The 20,627-nt window shown below is 37.1% G+C and overlaps 1 protein-coding gene across 1 annotated transcript; it reads right to left on the bottom strand.

The window, feature by feature from the left end:
- Positions 1-12,465: 12,465 nt before the first annotated feature.
- LOC148019375 (putative pectinesterase 53) lies at positions 12,466-17,422 on the bottom strand. Its single transcript, XM_087661023.1, has 5 exons — positions 16,543-17,422; positions 16,160-16,331; positions 15,393-15,599; positions 14,442-14,677; positions 12,466-13,028 (listed from the first exon to the last, which is right to left on the bottom strand). The coding sequence occupies exons 1-5, from the start codon at positions 17,145-17,147 to the stop codon at positions 12,881-12,883; spliced, it is 1,368 nt and encodes a 455-aa protein (XP_087517149.1). The 5' UTR covers positions 17,148-17,422; the 3' UTR covers positions 12,466-12,880.
- Positions 17,423-20,627: the final 3,205 nt, after the last annotated feature.

The following is a 20,627-nucleotide window of genomic DNA, read 5'->3' as shown; positions in this document are numbered from 1 at the left end:
GGCTTTGGATACATACTCCCCACCATTGTCAGAGCGAAGACACTTAAGTATCTTATCAGTTTGATTCTCAACCAATGCCAAGAATTTTTGAAACATGTCAAGCAATTCATCCTTGCTACGAATAGGGTAAACCCATACCTTCCGTGTAGCATCATCGAAAAATGTGACAAAGTATTTCTTTCCTCCTAGAGATAATCCTGGCATCTGACATACATCGGAATGTACGAACTCTAGAGGAAAAAATTTCAATGAAAGAGAATTTTTATGATATGTCGGCACATGCTTACTATAAACACAACGATCATAGTGCTCAAAATCAGCATAACGAAGACAAGGCAAGTAACCCAAACGAGAAAGTACTTTCATTCATATTTGACTCATGTGCCCCAATCGGCCATGCCACAAGGAAACACTTGGCTACTCGATCACGGCAACAACATGGTCATGCACACTAGATACATGAAGTGGATACAAAGTATCACTCTTGCAACCTCTAGCAATAACCCTGGATCCCTTATAGATCTTCCATTTCCCATCACCAAAGGTGGTATGAAAACCATCGTCATCTAGCTATCCAATACTAATCAAGCTCTTCTTGAGCTGCGGTACATTCCTTACATTCTAAAGAGTAAAGATAGATCCATGCTAAAACTGCAGTTGCACATTGCCAATGCCTACAATGTCACATGCATAATTGTCCCCAAGATGGACAACACCATGTCAACTCCAAGTGTGCATGTCATCATCCGTATTCAAAAACCATTTTCTTGCCCTTCCCTTTCTCTTTCTTCCATTTATAGTAGTCACGTTTGAAGCAACCCTTCTTGCCACAGTGATTGCATTCAACATCCGTACCACGTGATTTACTATGTCCCTTGCTATCAAATTTTCCTTTCTGATGTGATCTGCCTCTAGTATGCAAAGCATTGGAAGACTTACTGGATGCATTGTTATGCCGATTCATTTCTTCCATGAGTAGAGCACTCTCTACATCAGCATACAAAAGCATAGCATTAGAATTGCTCATAGCAGTCCTGAAGGTATCCCAACTCTCTAGCAAAGTGCAAAGCAAGAACGTAGCTTTGAACTCATCATCAATATTGAATTTCAAAGCAAAAAGCTGGCTGAAAATGGAGTTAAACTCACTAAGGTGAGTAGACATTGCAGTACCCTCTTTCATATGCAAATACATGAGTTTCTTCATCCAGTAGACTTTTCTTGCAACACTCTTCTAGGCATACAACTCTTCCAGTCGCTTCCACATGACATAAGCACTCCATAAGCAGAATCCAACCCTTCAATGTTAAACAGCAAGGCATCAGAAATTGATAGCTCAATGGTCGAGCGTGCAAGCTCATTCAACTCATCCCATTCATCCTGCTCTACATCAGCTGGTTTAATTCCCTTTACTTTAATCGGCTTTGCTGCTTGTTCTACAACAGGATATTATAGCACTGCTTTTGCCAAACTTCAAAGTTATGTGCTCTTTCAAGCTTCTTGATATGCATAAGATGATTGTCATTGCTACTAGCCATGATTCATAGCCAAATAACTGTATGAAAATAAATCACAGCTAATGCCAAGCAATGAAAGCTCCAAAATCCACTCAGTAGTATGTTAGGAATATCCCCATGTCCAGCAAGAACATACATCAGTTCATTGCCCAAAATGCCTCAAAATCATTCAATGACGGTAAACATACCAATTTCTTGACAAAAATGGAGTGCAATCCTGAAATTCTTGACAATACAGGTGGTTGTCCTGCAATTTAGGAGTGCAGTCCAAAAATTCTTGACAATACAAGTGGTTTTCCTGCAATTTAGGAAACTGTCCTGAATTTACAGCAATAGACTTGTAAGTAAAGCTGATCCAGAAATGAGCTTTAATCACTCCTCTAATACATTCTGAAATCAAATCCAAGCATGTGAGTGAAATCTTAGTCAAAATCAGCCCAAATGCACTTCAATACATAGGCATATCATTCATCAGTGTTGTCTGGACAACACTTGATCATGTATACACATCAGCATGCATGTCCAAGGACCAATATCATTAAAGGACAAAGAGCTACCTGTAAATTGCAAGCTGTGGACTTTATATTCCAACCACAAGCACATATGCAAACTGAGTCAAATCCTTGCCAAGATTAGCTCAAAATGACCGAGTCAAGACAATGCCACATGATTCCCAAAGCATCCAGCATCAAGGTATCCAATAGCCATCAAATGAGCATGATCTGTATGCACCAGGCACACAAAGATATGTGCTACCTTATTTATTTTAGATATGAATACTGTGTATTTTAGACCTGAAGCTGAATGTATATCAATCCCAAGTGTAATAATACACTTCAATGCTCAATGATAAGCATTAGATGCAAATTTTGGAGCACAGCCATGATGCCAAATGAAGAGGAGCAGCTGTTGTAGGTCCTGAGTATGCTAAAAACTAGATTTGCATACCCATGCTGATGGCACCTTTAGCCGTGAAGGGATTAGAATGCAAGTCCAAGTGTTGGAGATGATGGGGATGGTCCCCAAGTGGCCACAACGATAGCTGCCAACAAGCTCGAATGAGGAGGGAAGCTTCAAACCTTGTTGCCCTGCCCGCAAACTCTTCATAGTGAACTCTTCTTCAACTTCAAGCTCTTGCACCTAAAGAAATGCCAAGCTCCTGATTGCTTGAGCTCTCATACCAGTTTGTTGAGGTAGCTGCAATGGAGCTTCTATGTAGAGATGCACATTGAGAGAGAGAGAGAGAAGAGATAGAGACACACAATTTGTGGTACTGAAGAGTGTACCTCAATAACGTTTTAGATAGGTATATGTACTATGTACAGCGTGGCCCTTATTACGGGTGAACATAGGCACTGCCCTTTATCCCAAAAGGATGTCCAAGATTGGCCACCACCACAGGTGGTCAAAGAAATCAACAATGAAAGAAACTATGTTGCACATGATCTAGAATGGTGCCATTATCTACTAGATAAGAAGATTACTTTGGTGAGCATGAAGTGCATATTTACTAAATCAAATTGTAACATGAGACAAAGGATATGGATTGAAGTGCTTCAAGAATTGACTTTGAGATCAAGTATCTCCCAAGGAGAAAGAAGGGTATGGTAGAAAATACATTAAGTTGGAAGGGATTTCTAAATGCAATAATTACTAATGTGCCTTCAAGAGGACTTCCATTAATGCCATTAATATCAATGCCAAGCTATCACATTCTTGAGGCATTTTCTAAAACCATTCTTAAGGATTTATTAAGGGTCTATTATTGCATAGTAGAGAATCTAATAGACAAATTAAGTATCTAGCTTTGGTGGAGATGGCCTATAATTCTTACTATCATCAAAGTAGTAGGATGACTCCATTTGAAGTCCTTTGCAAACAAGATTTCTTGCCTCCTTTCAAATTCTCAGATCCCATAATAAAGATGGAAGTGTTTAAGGAATATTGGATGAAATATAAGAATAAGTGAAAGTAATATTTAGAGCCACCCAATATCAACCAAAGGCTTCTATTGATCCAAAGAGATCAAACTAGATTTTCAAGGAGGTAGATATGGTCTTCTTAATATTTCAACCCAAGAAAGGTCCCCTATCATTGTGAAATTCAAGAAATTGAGCCCAATGTATTGCAATCCTTATAAATTTGTTAAATGCCTAGGAAGACATGCACACAAGCTACAATTTCCATAATATCTCAAGCTTCATGATATATTTCATGTTAATATCCTCAAAGCTTCTATTCCTTAACTTAATCACGTATTAAACAATATCTAAATTATAACACTTATACAAGGGAATCTTGAAAATGTAGTCGAAAAGAATCCTTGATGCTAAAGAGAGAACCCTTGGAAACATGTGATTCGTGAGCATCTTATGCAATGGAAAGATTTTCTTGAAGAAGATGTGACTTGGGTAGATGCCGCCACTCTCTACAAGGATCACCCTTAATTTCTCTCAAGATACTCGAACAACTTCATTAGAAAATTTTATTTCTATTGTTGTTACAATAATTTTATACGTGGCCGATCGAAATCTCCATAATTTAAGTATTTTTGACATAAAATATCAATGCAAAAAATATTTTCCACATTAAATGTTAGTATTGGGAAATGAAAAAATAATGCTTTTATAGGTTAGACCCTAGTTAGGGGAAAAAAGAACCATATAAACCAATTTTATGATAGAAAATAATTAGAGCTCCAATGTTGAGAGAAGAAGATAGAGAAGGAGAATGAGAATGGATAAGAATTTCTCCAAATGGTCCCTTAGTCTCTCCAACTATAATAGCAAAGTGGGAAGAAGAGATGGGAGGCAAGATATGAACATAAGCTTCATGCTCACTAGTCCCTCACTCTCTTTCACATTCATATATTATATTTATTAGGGTTAGGTTTGTACTTTTTGGTTGGGGCCCTCCGCTTTACCATTAGCTCATGATACATCCTCTTCTTTTACACAATTTATCTTCTTATGGACATGGTCAATATAGAAGTAAACTAGAGACTACCTACAACCTTCTTAGCCACTATAGGTCTTCTAGTGTAACTCTAGGAATAAATTACAATTTACACAAGAGTGAGCCTAGCTCTCATTGAATAGTTATAACATAAAAATGTACTATACCAATAAGTCATCAATTGAAAATATTACATATGCACCTCATAGATGAACAATGCCTAAAATAATTACATTGAGCTCTTGAAGTTTAACACAATTCAAAAAACTAATTTTTGGAACCCTTGGTCATTCATCCTTGGTGGTTTGATTCAACTTCCAACTTATCTTCAATTATAGCCTTTCTCTTGTGAGATTTAAAAAGTCTTCTGTAGTTATGGGTTTATCCCACTCTCTAACATCTAAATATGCTTAAATTGAAACAAAATTGTTATTTTAGCATTCTAAAGCCCTAAGAGAAAACCCACACATATGTCTACAACTTGACAAGTCTCACCACATTTGATCATAATGATGCAATTGTATTGCATCACTTTTGTATTTTACAAATTGTGTAGTGGCATCAAATATTATTGTGCACAACCAAGAATCTTAATAAACATTGTGTCGCAATGCACATACAATTTATCTCTTTTCATGCTCATGAATTTGTACAAGTATTTACCAAAATAGTGCACTTACCACATCTTTATTTTCTTAACAATAGAATAAATGGATTTATGGTCAAGTTCATGCAAATTACCTATAGCATGTTATGGTAGTAGCTATAGGCACATTCATACTATAAACAAGCATGTTTATGGTCATGACTATAGGTATAATTAGAATGTAGATTAGCAATTGTGGTTAATGCACATATATCCATGACCTCTAGGTGAATTTTTAACAACAATAAATAGCAACAAAAATCCTCAACCTAAAGCACAAGGCCTAAAGAAAGAATAAAGAAACTTGGCAAATCATAGATTATCAAAACAAAGAAAAGAAGCCATGCCTTGAATTTTTGGAGAATAGGCTTTTCTTGGCACCATGGGAACTCTTGCACCTTCGATCTAAGCCATTGCATCTTGTAGCTCACCATGTCTCACTATTTTTGTTGTAGGTTTTATTATGTGAATTTATGTTGCTTTCTTTTCTTACTTTTTTCTTTTGGAAAGAAAAATCCCAAATTCAATGTGACACAAATTTTTGCATTTTTATAGTCATGTTTATAAGTGTGCTAGACTTTTATATTAATATGTGTTTACATGGGAGTAAAAGCTTTAATGTTGATTGTGGCTTTTCCATGTTGGAAAATGCAAGTACAAGTGCAAGTCTATCAATCATGTCTATGCTTCCATTATATTGTAGTAAGGGCATTGTATTAGGTTAATTATAGGCATTATCATGAAGGTGATTAACATAAAGTTTAGTGATATAGGTGGTATAGGTGTCTTATGAAGAAATATAGCCTTAAAAATCTCTTTTAGGTTTTACTTGTAATCTTAACAACCTATTCTGGACAAGTATATATTTTGATCTATTCAAAACTAGGCCACATTATAAACTATAAAATTTTAGTACTTCTAATTCTCGACGAAAAGTATATTATTAAGTTTGTCAAAAATCAAGCCTAAACATGTCAAAATAGTGCCCATACTTGACCATTAAGATTTTTAGTATATTCTATATTCATAGTACTCTAAGTATTATGAATATAGAATAGATTAAACATCTTAATGGTTATTCAACTTAATATAATGTAATAAGCTTTCTTATTGCTATGTTCTTCTCCCACACGATATGTCATATCCAAAAGAGGGAGAATTGCCTTCTTGAATGATTTTGTAGTTTTGTCTATGCCTATTTGATTTGGAGTTGTTAAGGATATTATTGTGATGAATATTATGGTCTATTGCAAGATGGCATGTAATCTATAGAGGTCTCTTAATCTAAAATGCCAAGCCATTAGAAGCCCAAGATCTTAATTCAAATTTCCTAGCATTGATACATAAACTAGATGTGAGATGTGTGCGTAGTAAACAATCCAAGATCTCTCTCTCTCTCTCTCTCTCTCTCTCTCTCTCTCTCTCTCTCTCTCTCTCTCTCTCTCTCTCTCTCTCTCTCTCTCTCTCTCTCTCTCTCTCTCTCTCTCTCTCTCTCTCTCTCTCTCTCTCTCTCTCTCTCTCTCTCTCTCTCGATGGAGCATACCCTAGGGAAGGGGGTCAGCTATAGAGCATGTAAGAAAAATATATATTTTTGGGCGGATCTAATATTTAATACTTTTTTTTGAGATTTGAATGCATAAACATGTAGGGGATATCAAGAGGAATTGAAGGAGTCTAATATTGAGTTTTTAAGTTTTATAACCTTTTACAAAATTAAAATTTTACACTTTTTGCAAATAATGAGACACTTGAGAGGCAACAATGTAACACTTTTTAGAAAATCAAAGAGTGACACCTAAGAAACATTCTCAACATTTTCCCTTTTTTTGTCACATTACTAGCCCCAAGGGGTTTACTTTGTGACACCCATTTTACAATTACCGTCCTTCTTTAGTCCATCTAGATCTCTCAATAAATAAATACTAAGTGCTCCATACCTGGATTCTCCTGGTGCTTCACACTAACGTTCTCTCGGTGCCTGGAACTAGGTTTCAAAGCATGTTTCATATGCAAAAGACTTTGGCAACTTAGACTATATAATGTTTAGTGCACAAAAATTGCAATATATGGGGATGTAACACTCACTAATGTATATGGAGAGAAGGAATAATATTAATGAGATCATTCCTAAACTATATCTCCAATGAAACCTTATTACTGTTTCTCAAAGTTTCACAAATACAAACACATTCAATGATGATTTTTATTCACATTAAGCCTACCATAACATGTATATTATCCTCATATAATAATCTAATAAAATCACATTAATTTGATAATCCATAAACTATATTGAGAATTACTTCTTCTTATTCATCTCTCTCTCTCTCTCTCTCTCTCAATTGATTATTAATGATATATATACATAATTATGTAAGTATAATGTGTTAATTGAAATATAATTATATATCTTTTATTAACAATTAATAAAATTAATTATGTGTGTATAATATACATATTAATATTTATAATACATATATTATAATTATAATCAATTTAGATAATAAATGATTGATAATTATACATAAAAATTAAATGTCAATATTTAATGTAAATATTAACTATACATATATGTTTTGATTATAAGTTATATATAATTTACATGGTAACAATTGATAGTTAACTATAAATACATAATCAATGTGTATATGGGTATAGGGTATGTGTGTGTGTGTGTGTGTGTGTGTGTGTGTGAGTGATACACATGCATATACATGCACTTTTTTTTTCTTTTTGCATGTTCTTGTTGTCCCTATGTTTTGTATGTACATGTGCATACACACACATACATATGTGTGTACACATGTATGTATGTGTGTATGTGTGTGTTTAATACTTGTGTGTCTATTTATGTAATATCCTAGATATTTGTCGTCTCTCCCTATCATCATTTTTTATTTTCTCTTCTTACTCTTTTTCTACTATATTTCATCTTTCTTCACCTCATATGTACATGTATATGTATGTATGCACATGTTTGTATGAATGCCATGTATATATATGCATATGCATTGCCTATATATGTATATATTTGTGTATGGATGTGTGTGTTTGCATATGTGCATGTGTGCATATTTGTAAGTATGTGAAGTCTAAGTCTCTCTCTCTCTCTCTCTCTCTCTCTCTCTCTCTCTCTCTCTCTCTCTCTCTCTCTCTCTCTCTCTCTCTCTCTCTCTCTCTCTCTCTCTCGTATATTTACACATGTATGAACATGTATGCATATCTGCATATATGTGTGTGCATGCATACATGTGTATGTGTGCATGCGTACATGTGTATGTGTGCATATATTGTTTGTATATTTTTATAGTATATGTACATTTGTGTGTGGTTTTAGAGTATGTATACATTGCATGAGCATGTTCAACCATTAAAATATCCCATTCCATAATGTTCAATCAACTCTTTTTTTATCCTATATGTGTGTTTGTGGATGTTTTTATAGTACGTACACATTGCATGCACATGTTCAACCATTAGAATATCATATCATTTCATAATCTAATTAAAAAAGAAATGTGGATGTGTGTGTGTGTGTGTGTGTGTGTGTGTGTGTGAGAGAGAGAGAGAGAGAGAGAGAGAGAGAGAGCCACATATAACTTTTCAAACACTAGACTTTCTCCTTTATGTGATCATATCCTATATTCAATTGAGAGAGAGAGAGAGAGAGAGAGAGAGAGAGTGTGTGTGTGTGTGTGTGTGTGTGTGTGTGTGTGTGTGTGTTCAATTAAGTGGGGGAGATGATAGAAAATAAATGTAACCCTCACCACCCTTCAAGAAAAAGCCATCTTTATTTCTTGGATACCAAGCTCCTCTTCATTGTGCCACATAGGTTTGGAAGCCTTTTGGTTGGTTCGGGATCCCCAAGGCAAACTTCTCATAATATATAGAATAGATTTATACAACGAATTCTCCTCACTTGTGGTTTCACCCATATAGATATCAACAAACCTTAACAGTGAAAAAGGAGATGTCTTAGTCAACTTTTTGCTCAAGGAAGAACCATTCAATGCACTCATCTCCTTAAAAACATGTCTCATGCTAAAGGAGAACCATTCAAGATGCTCCCCCTTGAAAACATACTCATGTTGAAGGAGAGGCATTTAAGCCACCCATCTCTTCAATAATGTACACAAAAGAGAACCATTGGCTATGCTCATCCCCATATATAGGTGCCCTATAACAAGGAATCTATTCATCAATGTCGAGCTTACTCTTTCCATCTTTTTCTCTTTCATGACTTCACTTTCATCTAAGTTCAATGTAAATTTGAGCTTTCCTCCACATTTAACTACCAACACATTGTAAAATTTCACCATTGTTGTTTACAATGTACAAGCATCCATGACCAAGTTGGTATTGGTGCTTAGGTTGAATAACACCTCTCTGACTCCTTGTTTGACACTTGCATTGGCAAAGATGTAGCTTAGGTTCACTAATAGAATTCGTAAAAATTATGATTTAACATAATTATTTCCCTTTCAACTCAATGGGAGCATGGTAGATGCCTGATATTGTTTTTCTTCCTCCTCGTCTTCAACACAAAATTGAAGCCTAACTAAAGTGTCTAGTTGTATGATACTATAAGAACTATCATTGATGCTAATTTTGTCACACATGCCTTGTGCTTGAGAGGTAGTTAATCTTTTTTCCAATTTTGGTTGATTTGCCATGCACAATTTCGTTTGTTGTTACTTGGTTCTTGTGTGGTGAGATAGTGCCAACCTCACAATATCTTTCATTAGGACTTGCACAACTTCCAAAAACAACCTTCAATTTTTTATTTTTTCATTGTGTGCATTCATCGACTATATTGCCCTCCAATTGGTATCTATGTTTAATCAAGCAAGATGCTTCCTCTCATATTAATGATGGACCTCTAAAGTAATAGCTACCCCACGATGCCTCATAGTTTTTGTCTCTAATATTGGTGATTATAGCTTTTTATTTGAGGTCACAATTTCTTATAGCCTCCTCAAAAGTTTTGTATTATTATGAATCCATAGGCTAAATGAAGTGTGTGCTTAAATGTAGTGGGGTGAATTTCACCTCGGCTAGATGTGCATGTCCTAAGGTTTATGTGGTTGAAGAGGACTTGATGGTGTATGTGTGTAGGTATTTAAAGGATCTATAGTGTCTAATGAAGGCTATGCCTAAAAGCAAGTGTGGAAGCATGTGTTGCATAGGGTAGAAAACTTGGATATTCCAATTCAAAGATCAAAGTTTCAACTAGTCCCTAGGGTAAACCCTAAGATGATGGTTTTGTAAGGAAGCACGGTTCGCATAAGTACAAGTGGATCCTCCTAAGAGGTGTCAAGTATGTTGAAAGGCACAAATGCCTACTTGCTTTTGCAAAAGGTTGTATGCCCTTATGTTGGGGGTATTAAGTTCTTGCCTGAGTGTTAGAATGTGTCATAAGTGGTCTAGAGTGCATGAGAGGTTTGAATGAGTCGTAGGATAGTCTATAACTTTCTTAATTGTATGTGCATACTACTAGTTTTATGGCAAAGTGGGACTTTCCCTAACTTTGTGGTTTATGTATCTAGTAAGGAGCTATCCTATTGCATGTGTAAGTAAGCTCAAGTCAAAGCCAAATATCATCATGTGTTCGAAACTAGTTGTGTCCTAAGGAAGGGTGATACCTAGGCAAAAGTGTATGAGTGCTATCTTGTGTGCCCCACTAGCTTGCCCTCAGTCTAAAAAGGTGAGCTACCCTATTCCCTTATGCACTAGTGCTCCTAGTTGACTAGTCAATGGCCCATTGGTAGTACATTATTGGCATGGATGTGCCTATGATTGAGTGTTTATTGTCCAAAAGTAGAACTTTATGTGGCCTTAACTACTCATATACATAGACTATGTGTGGAATGATCTTATGTGAGCGATTGATTATGCATATGAGTGAGTGACATGTGAGACCGTGTGAATCTAAGTGACCACTATCATGCGAGTGAGTGAACTTGGGTGTGTTCAAGTGAGACCTATACGCCTATTGTGATCACATGTTCTCTATATATGCCTAGTGCCCATAGTGCTTAGTTGACTTATATAGTATTATGTGTTTATAGTTTAGTGTACCTATGTGTCTATAATGGCCAAACCTTATCATGAGGCCAACTCATTCAACTATTATTAATATTGATGGTCATATAAAAAATTTAACATATGCTTAATACTAATAACATTTGTCGTATTTACTATTCTCAATAATGCTAATAATGATGAAAATTTATTAATATGCTCATATAAATATTAATGTCAATACATAGTATTAATAGTATACATGTTAATATTGAAATAAATGTAGTAACATTATTATTTGTTATAATATATATACATATACTGCTATAATATACAGTGATCAAATGCATTATTATACATTTGTGTTAAAAATGTAATTATTAAAATGCAATGGCACCCCTTTGGCTGGCTAATTGTTATAATATATAATACATTATTATTTGTTCGTGGCAGGGGCTAGGGATTTGCGATAGGTGCTGGGGGTGGAATCAGAGCCAGCCGCTACTCCTGCCTCCGGTAGTAATAGCAGAGTCACTGACAAGCAAGAAGAATGCTCCAAGCTCTCATGGGTCTACCAATCCTCCCTTTTTTTATTTTATTTTTGAGCGAATTCCACAAATATTTTATAATGGTCAAACTATTTATATCATATGGAGGTCAAAGAAAAAATACTAGGGCATTTTGATTCTTTTATCAAGTAACTCTAGTTATAAGTGAAGGATTCATAAAAGAGTGACAATGAGGAACCAATAGAGTGACACTGAATGATGTATTGTTTTAATGCTTTGCAAAATCCAAAATATAAATATATTTACACAATTCAGTTGTTTAATTCTCGTTAAGCTCATATGCAATTTCAAGGAATTGTAAGGATCTTTAAAAATCGCATATTTTTTCCAAAATTGTCACTCAATTGGGATGGGGTGCATTTTCCCTTTGGAGGGGGGGGTGAGGGGAGAACACTTTGGTCCATTTACCCTACGTCTCCCTCATATGCATACTTCACGAGGCATGTCAGCCCGAAAAGGTCTAGACTCTAGAGCTGGGGTCGTTGGCTCATGGGATTGCTTGGATGTACTAAGCCTTATGCCTTCAAGCCCCTAGAGGTCGCGTGGTGATGATCGAGTTGCATGCATTTGAGTGCACTCGTCGACAGCGCGTATTTGCCGTGAACGATAAGCACCGACATAACATGCAAATCTACCTAATTAATCTAATTCAAGCATCCCATCTAATATTGATAGGAAATTCCTCAAAATCATCAAAATAAAACCAACAAATGCACACTCTAGCAATATAATTTGGAGAGGTAAAAGCTTAGACAATATATCCTGAATGATTTAAATTCAGATTAAACTGGCCAACCATCATCCGTTATCTTGATTTTAGATGCCAGAGTCATTGGGGATCACATTCAGGGCATATATATTATGGAACAATGAGCAAAGAAGTTGTATCTATATTGGGTGTTATTAATGGATCAATGGACATTTGTAGATGGGATAATCAATGGAAATTTATAGATGGGATGATCAATGGATATGTGTAGATGGGATGATCAATGAATATCTATAGATGGAAATTTATAGATGGGATGATCAATGGATGGATGGTCGTGATTAAGTCTACGTGTTGCTTTTGCACGACTTGGATATCAACAACGAATTATATCGAAGCAGTCAAAATATCAATATCACGATAAATGCGCATGGGTGAAGACAAATGGGGAGCTGCCACGTGCATGTCAGGTGTTGAGCCACGTGGTGCCATCGATGAAGCTGAGGGTTTGGAAAGGGGCGGCCTGGGCGTCAGTGAGCTCGTGGCTCCAAGCCACCCTCCCGTTCTGGTTGGCTCCTGGGCCTGAGCACTTGTATTCGCCGTAGAACACGGTGCTGCACATCTCACACGCACACATTTCTTATTCCTATAATTATCGCCATTATACATTATACATGAATATTCACTTATTTGCAGCTACACCCCCAATTATCATTATGCACATTGCAATCCATCATCCTTTAAGTTATTATTATTACAGCAAATCCTAAGGTTTAGGTTGTTTTTATGATGTAGCTATAATGAGCCATTAATTAGCCCATGCATGATTACATCCATCAGCCATACATATATATAGCTATGTACATAGTTATATCAATATGAAGGCTAGCCCTTATCTCACACACGGTCAGTCCTAAAACTGCTACAACTTGCGACGACTAGAGAAGATTTTGTTTCACAGTGCTAGTAACTAAAAGCCATATATGAATGATCATAACCAACCTATAATACGTTTAGAAATTACAAGAAAATGAAAATGGAGGCCGCCCAATGCCTTTCTTTTGAGTAGCTAAGAATGACAGATAGTGAGAGCGATTACATCTAAAATTGAAAGGTTGTTTCCAAAAAGTGTATTTGAAATTATTTGATATGTATTTATTGATTATAAAGCTAAGTTAAGATGGTTCAGAACTTTCTTGTAGCAATCAAACATAAGAAGTTTTCTACATTTGCAGGTGAAAAAAAAGGGAGCTTTTTCTCTCTTGCTTTTCCAACATCATGAGCTTCTTTGCTAACCAAGCAATGCATACCTAGCTAGCTATGGTTGAGGGTAAGGAGTTGATGACCCCCTCTCCAAATTGAGAGTGTTGTTACACGTACAGTCTCTACTTGCATTTCAAAATAAAGGTAACTAAAATTTTAGTAAGTAATTAGAGGGGGGAAAGGCATGTCACACCACACAAACCTGACTTATTTGATCTCTAAAAGGTCTAGTAGGTCTACACATGACTCATTTTGACAGCCCCTTGCTCTCAAGTACACGTGGCTAGGTACTGGTCCCTCTAGGTGTGTGGTCCCTCGCTCACAGAAGCTCCCACTGTTGTTCTACTTCACAAATGTGGGAATTATAGTGGAAATTTGTCCAAAACTTGGTCGGGTGAGGATGCCCTAAAGAAAATATGCTAATGTAAAGGATGAGATGATGCCTCTTGCACATGACGAATCAGGGGGTGAGAAAAGAGAAACTAGGTGACTACTTAAGTGACATGGCAGTTCACTCCGAGTTCATCGACGACTGGGTTCTCTCGAATTACAAAGGGAAGATCTTGTGTGGAAGCATGTGATGGTTAAACTAGGGGAGTTGTTTAGCAAATGACAAAGTATGACACTCATCACTCTCAGTATGGATGATGGAGTGGTAAGGAAGGAAGTGAAGTATTTTGAAGAAAATGAAAATATTGGTTTATGGGATGATTTTTTTTGTAAAATTTAAATGAAAAGGGAATAAAATAATGATAAGCGTTTACTTTTGTCGGGAGGGGTCGCCCCAGTCGAACCATCCTTGGGGGATGATGATGTCGGCGAGGTAGCAGAAGGAGAAGACGACGCGGGAGTAGGGCCCCCAGGCGCGCCCCAGGTACATCATCCCCGACCCCGTCACGCTGCACCTCACCATGGAGAACCCCGTGCTCTCCCCCGGGCTCGACCGCTTCTGCGCCGTCAGCGACCCCGGGTTCACAGCCAGCGCGTGCAGCGTGCATCCCTGCGCCAATCAATCAATCCTTTATCCCACATAACCACCAATTGCCATTGTAATCTAATCATACCCCACAGTCGCCATTGCACGTAGCCACACTTACCACCCATCAATCGTCATTACATACAACCCCAATCAATCATCGCACACAATATGGGTCAACCAATCCATGATCCATCAATCATTCAGCAAGCATTATATGCTACTGTTTTTTTTCAAGATCATATAATGGACGTTATGATTCTCTCTCTCTCTCTCTCTCTCTCTCTCTCTCTCTCTCTCTCTCTCTTATTAGCTCACTTTTCTCAAGAAGCATAGACATCTTCCCACATCTACACCCTCATGTCCACAACTTCCAAACAAAACTCTTAGCTTCTCCACGAGAGCTACTACATATCTAGCTTGGTGCAATCAAAAACTGAGCAATACCCCACCACAATTTCATTACCCATTACAAGGATCAAAGTGTGGGGTGGCTCCTTTATAAGAGTTCATCATGTGGAGCTTATTTCCACATTGTTATCCCCCATTACAACTTGCAAGGTATCAAACTGACTCCCTTATGGCAACTTATGATGTTTCAAACACCACTACATAGAAACAACAACCAAAGACACACACACACACACTCTCTCTCTCTCTCTCTCTCTCTCTCATATTAAGATATCATAAGATTGTCTTCATTATGTAAAACTCCCCCTTTCACCTTATTGTTATTTACCTCGTACATGGATTGGCCATCCCCAAATATGAAATCTATGGAGCCTTCAATGTAGCAATTCTCGAAATAGTGGCGCCCATGGTCATCATAGAGTGTGTCTTGTGCACCCAAAAAGCCACATTCATAAAACGCAGCTTTATCCCCTGATATCCTCATTGCCACTGCTTGTGCCCCCACTGCTCCTGGTCCTGGTGCTGGAGCTGAGTTCTAACAACACCAACATCACTCAATCATAATCAATCACTCCATTACTCGAAAATATCATTAACTAAATCATTCAACAATTAGTCATTCCATTACATAGCATTTCTCTAAAGTGCAACAAATTTGTCATTCCTTAGTAAAATTGTACTAACAACTTGTACTTATTCACCAACTTAGAACTATTTTTTTTATAAAATGACACGGTCATGCATGTACTTTCAACAATGGGAGGCAGCCAAAACTTTGACTAAATTAGTAACTTTACACAAATGGAAACACAAATTTTCATTCGTGGGTTATTTTCAAGCAAATTGATGCAAATATATGGGCAAGAGACATTAGTATCAAGACCTTAGAGTGCTATGCAAACGTTAGTGAAGACATGTCAGCTGAGAGGATGGCAACGTATATGGAGGAATAATTTTACACCTTACAAAATTGGTGATCACGTCATAATATCATTGATTAAGCGAATTATGCCACTACTAATAATATGATTATTGATGATTATGCCGATTATGCCAATACTAATAGTATTGACAGCTACAATGATTTTGGAGCACCTTGAAGGTGATCCCTTTGGCTATGAAGCCATCCGAGTTGACCCCGACGGTGGCGCTGTTCTGGGTCTTGCCTGCGTCCGCCTTGGTGTCATGCCACACGATTGTGGTCGCATCCTTCCCTGCCCCTTGGAATGTGATGAAGGGCTTGTTCTTGGGCACAAACACCTTCTCCCTGCATTTACAAAGCACACACAAATGAAGGATCATCATCATCATCATCACCATCATCATCATCATCTCATTAATCTCGTTTGATCACGATAATTAGCTACAACCTAGTGTACTTTAATCATGACATTATATTAAGAATAATGTCCTTGACTGATCATAAGAATAATGTACTTTAAACACTTCTGCAACTAATTAGGGTAGTCGACCATTACTGATAGACTCCTGCAGCCATCTGGATGACAATGCGCTGTGCGTTCTTCGTGGGTATTGAATCGACAGCAGCTTGGATTGATGTAAAATCGGCCCCTCCACTCGGATTAACAGTAATCACATTCCCTACTGCCTCACCATCAGACCATATATTTGAGCTACCACTGCTCCCGTTAGTATTATTGCTATCCCGGCTTGATTCTTCAGTATTGGTCCTAGTACGCACCCTCTCCACCCACTCCATAAACTCTCTCTCTTTCTCCTCTCTCGCAGAATTAGCTGCCACATAAGGATCGCTCCTCTCCAGGAACTTATGATCATCACCATGATATTGATTTTCTGCATTAAGACTAGTACTCTTCGGCATCATATTATGGGCCGCCAATATAGATGCGCTGTTAGCGGGCGACAAATCCCTGCACTCAATGCCCCAAACCGCCCATGAGAAGATCAGCATTAAAGCGATTCCCACGAAGGCCTGCATTGACGGCAGGGTAGTTTGGCGTACTGGCAGTACACAACCGTAGTAATGATTCTTGTGATTCTTAAGGATCGTGTTGTTGCAATTCAGGCCGGAAGACCCAGCTGGCTGATCATGGGCATGCATTTTGCTCTCTCTGTGTGTGTACACAGCCTGTTTACCAGCTCGCTGGATCAATGGCTAAAGCCTGCCAATATATTCATGATCAAATCGTCCTCTCTCTCTCTCTCTCAGAGAATCATAAGCTTGCTAGTATAATTACCCCACGCCCACTTTTCTGGGAAGAAAAGGCAGTCAGGACTCAGTACTACTACTAGGCTAGCTCATTCTCCTGCAGCCAAAGTTCTCTCTCTCTCTCTCTCTCTCTCTCTCTCTCTCTCTCTCTCTCTCGTGTCTGTGTGCTTCAATGCATCCATGATGGGCCTCCTATTTAAAGGGTTTCCACTCTACACCCGCGCACACGCAAGTTTGTACTATGTAGCGCTTGTCATTAAAACCGCTAAGTTGATACAAATTTGCTTATACATTTCCTGTTTTTACTAGCTTGGGCTAATATCTGAGGTTTAATATAAATGAACTAGCTTTATGCCCAATGTTCACAAATATTCGGGGTTTAATGTAAATGAATTGCACAAATTTCCAAATTTTTAGAACGTTCAAAACCTTGACCTTCATAAAATTTTCAATTCTAACAATGGCAAATATATGCAATTTGATCCAAAATTCCCATCGAAATTTCGCATTAAAGGTGTCTATATCTCTTAGTACCAAAACTTTTCTTTGTGAACAATGTTTATGCCAATGTGATTTCTAACAAGTTTTTCCTCAATGCAAAAAAGTAGAAATTGTGCTTTTTCCCTCTCAATTCTTTATTGCTACTTTTTGACATTGTCGTTTTGGAACAAATATAAGGTTACCTTTATGGTCAAAAGAAGTTCTCTCAACATTAAAGTTTGATACCTTAAAGGCTTCGATTGCTGAACTCCTAGCATGAAACAATATCTATTTGACAACCTATGATACAATCCACACGTCTACATTCCTCCAACAAAGTTTACTTGATAGGGTAATACTAAAGGGCTATTTGCTACATAATCACATACTACATTCCTCCAACAAAGTTTAGTTGGCATGTTAATACTGGAATTAAGAGACTAAGTATCCCATTTTTCTTTCATCAAGAGTTAGGGGCATAGTATATGATAGGCATTGCACATGTATATGTAAAGTTTCCCACTCTCAAGGAGCTCTCAAGGGAATGCTCCACCCCAAGAGCACAGCATGAGAAAATAGGAAAATCCCTCAATGTGCTTCCCACTCCAAGAATTATGCTATCTAATCCATGGGGGCACACACATACACATATGATTGGAACGAAGATAGTACAAATCGCAACATGACAAGTCATTAACTACAACTTTAGTAGCCCAACAATGCCATGGCACTTGCCAAGGATCTAAAACCTATCAAGTAACTTCAAAAGGTCGTAATGCCCAATAAAAAGCTACAATATTCACTTTTGTGCCCATCAAAAGTCTATTAACTCCTACTCAATATGCTCTTATTTACTTTTGTGTCCACCAAAAATCTATTAGCTCTTACTAAAGATGCTTCATAAATTCTAGTTTTTATCACCCATCCTACCATGGAAGTTCATGGTAGAAGAGACTTGATGACATCTTTTAGGCTTGACACCTTTGAGGACAAGGACTATTAACACTTGCTAAACCTCTCAGCCAAACTGCCTCTTTGCAAGGCATAAAATCTCTCTCTCTCTCTCTCTCTCTCTCTCTCTCTCTCTCTCTCTCTCTCTCTCTCTCTCTCTCTTCAACACTCGATGATTGAAGTGAATGCATTATTGCATTTCAAAAAGCATATTGTCTATTATAGTATATAAGTGTATACGACTAATTACATGCATCTATTAATGATCTCAACAAACAATCTATTCACATTCGTGAGATTTTACACATTTGGTGTGAAGTGCCGCATTCATTGCCTATGAAGCATGCTGTTTTTAATTCTTTTTTTAGCAAAGGGCATGACCTCTTCCCTTTTCTCATAAAAGCACAAAGCAAACAAGTCAAAGCCTCGGGAGCTTTGCAAGTCCTCCAATTGTGCAATGTTAGTGAGTCTATCCAACACTAGCTAGTAACAATTATAGGGCATCATGCTTACGATTGTGCCATACAAATATGCTATACAAGTACTAGGTATTCCATAATTACTTAGAAAGCCTCAATAGTACCCAACTTCAAAAGAAGTGAAGGAAAAAAGAAATGAGATCAAAGGGATGTCTTTGCTCAAAGTTTCACTCTCCTTTATGATAAAGAATGCACCTTCATATTAGGGATGACTTTAACATCCTCTCACATGTTGAACTTATTAATTTTGTGGCAAATTTTTACAAACTTGAGACATAACCTAGAGAAGATATATACCCTAAAGGATATGCATACAGCTTGACCATGGGACTATAGAATATTCATGGAATCTATGGCAAATAGTGTTGGCAAATCTTCTTTTTAGATTTTTCTATCAAGCTTAGTCAATTTTCAAATACTAATTCTTGCTTTTGGAGAACAATTTCCCATGGGCAAGTATTAGCCACTCAAATTATCCTCACTTCACATTCATAAAAAGATTGATGCCATTTCTCTAATGAGATTGCTCACACACTAGGCTAAATTCCTAGTAGTGATTCTTCATGATATATAACATAGATAACAAAGATTGTAGCACCAAAATCTATACAATACATTTGATTGTGACATATTTTTACAAAAACTTAAGAGACCTTAAATATATCAAAACAATTGCATATAGTATGGACTTACCATGTGAAAGATCTATACATTGGCACTTCTCATGGAGGTTAGTCAAGTTAAATGCCCAAACAACAAAGATTGAATAGTAATGACAATTATTGTCTAGAAGTGGAATAGAATCAATAAATTTCTTATGCATTTACATGGAAATAGAATAGGGAATTACATAAAACCTCTTCATATGTTGCAATAGTTCTCATAAATTTAGGCCCATGTAATGCTCATCAAGAGGATGAGTAGGAAAGTATGATGTATCTTAATCATATGTGTGTGTGGAACAAACCTCGACCAATTTTCAATTTTTGACTTCGAAACACCATCCAAACACGTGTTATCCACCGACTTGGTGTTAGGTGGATGGAAACATGTCAACAAAGACTTTGTAGGTTTGAGATGGAAATTTTCAAAATTGCAAATCTAAAGGACGAGGCCAATAACGGATGTGGTCCAACATGTATTACAAGGGGCCATTCGTGTGACTTGAAAACATAGCAAATGGGGTCAATACTTAAACTCATATCAATATGGAGGATAAGGGAGGTGTTGTGTTGTCAATTTCAATGATGGTGACACAATATGACACGATTATCTCATCCAAGTTATGCTAACACTCTTCAAGTATAATCCTATTGCCCTTGTACGTACCCAAAAGGACACTTGTTCTTTACACCTTTTGAAGTAAGAACACTTAAGGGTATACTAAGAAAGCAACTCAAAGGATTAGCTCAAAAAAAGTTCCTAGGACTAGAATAACTTGGTCTCCTCCTCTGAGCTTTTG

This window comes from Lygodium microphyllum, chromosome 20, assembly GCF_053477565.2.
Source record: "Lygodium microphyllum isolate KBCC chromosome 20, Lygodium_microphyllum_v1.1.10, whole genome shotgun sequence".
Classification (NCBI taxonomy): domain Eukaryota; kingdom Viridiplantae; phylum Streptophyta; class Polypodiopsida; order Schizaeales; family Lygodiaceae; genus Lygodium; species Lygodium microphyllum.
The sequence above is the reverse complement of the archived record's forward strand: the minus strand, read 5'-3'. Positions and strand labels throughout refer to the sequence as shown.